Source organism: Dendroctonus ponderosae, unplaced genomic scaffold (assembly GCF_020466585.1).
Source record: "Dendroctonus ponderosae isolate FM_Combo_2020 unplaced genomic scaffold, Dpon_F_20191213v2 Dpon_F_20191213_8, whole genome shotgun sequence".
Lineage (NCBI taxonomy): Eukaryota > Metazoa > Arthropoda > Insecta > Coleoptera > Curculionidae > Dendroctonus > Dendroctonus ponderosae.
In genome coordinates, this window is record NW_026019016.1 from 4,356,524 (window position 1) to 4,357,956 (window position 1,433).

The 1,433-nt window shown below is 33.9% G+C and overlaps 1 protein-coding gene across 1 annotated transcript in view; it reads right to left on the minus strand.

Annotated features, from left to right (window-relative positions):
- Positions 1 to 669: 669 nt before the first annotated feature.
- Positions 670 to 1,433, minus strand: part of LOC125505396 (zinc finger protein 182-like) — an 11,641-nt gene continuing 10,877 nt past the window's right edge. Inside the window, exon 6 of the mRNA XM_048669120.1 lies at positions 670 to 698. Coding sequence (XP_048525077.1) covers positions 670 to 698 — 29 coding nt within the window. The remainder of the gene's footprint in view (positions 699 to 1,433) is intronic.

A 1,433-nucleotide genomic window follows, 5' to 3' on the forward strand; every position in this document is an offset into this window, starting at 1 on the left:
AATGAGATAGAAAATGTTTTTTTGCAGTGGCCTTACATGCGAACGCCTTATTGCAAATGTCACAATTATACTCTTTCTCTCTCGTGTGCAAATTTCGATGCAGTCGTAAAGTTTCTTTTCTTTTGAAACCCTTTTTGCAAAACTCGCATTCAAAAGGATAGTAGTCGGAATGAACACTTTGATGCACCGATAAACATCGAGTTGAAAGAAAACTTTTATTACAAATTCTACAGTAGTAGCGTCTTGCCTGCGTATGCATATTTCGGTGAACTTGAAGCTGCTGATTTGTCTTAAACGTTGAACTACATAAATCACATGCATAACGGCGGGCGTTCGAATGCGATAATGTATGAACACGTAAATATGCCGAGTTCGTAAATTGTTTTGGACAAATTTCACAGGCGTACTGGTGTTGTGCGTCGTGCCTTTTTAGATGCTGAACTAAATTGCCTTTCATTTTGAATGTTAAATGGCAAATGTCGCATGAATAAGGGCGGTGTTCTGAATGACTGATCAAATGTTGGTTTAGCAGACGAAGACTTCTGCAAGGTTTAGAGCAAATCCCACAGCACAACACATGCTCGGCTTGGGATTTTTGATGATCACGTGTCTTAAAATATAAATTTTGGTGCTGGGACAAATCATGTTCTTCAATTGTAATTTCTTCTTTTACTTGAAGGAACGACTGATTCTGGAATCTAAAACAAATAATTGATTAGTTCAAAATAGAGGGCAAATGAATAAAGCAAATATCAGTTATTTATTTTAAGTCGTAACTACAGACGTGTCGTATGGCCAATGTTATAATAGACGTGGATCATTCTGGTCCTTTAAATTGTAAATAGCAGGTAAACAACTAAGGCAATTAACTTTGAAGTTATAATTTTATTTCACATTATTTCTATAAAATGATGAAAACATGGTGAGTGAAAAATATTTTTATTCCAAACTGGAAAGCAACTTTAGGGTTTATTTCATAATCAAATATTTTTTAATAGTAAAATATGTCGCAGCAGTATGAAGACCACAATAACTTAAGGCAAACACAACCCCCAAGAGTGCCAAACAAATCAGTAATTTAAAAAAAGAATCAAAATTTTAAAAAATTGTCAATTAAATCCTCAAAAACCAATCTTCTTCCTTTTTATTTTTCAGTGACAAATACGCGTAACACTCGTGAGTGCTTCAAACGTTGGCTCCAGCATGACCAGAAAGTTCAGAGAAATTCTTCGATGATTAGGTCGCGATAAATGAGTAAAATTAATGGCGTGACAAAGAAAAAGTTTTGCTTTTATCTGTTTCCATTTACTTTATATTCTAGATTAGAAATTGAATTACGCCATGTCCTGTTCGTACTAATTAATATTTTGATCATTTTTTATGTTATATTTTTCTTGGGCCACAAATAGCATTTTTTACATTCAGAGGTGGTT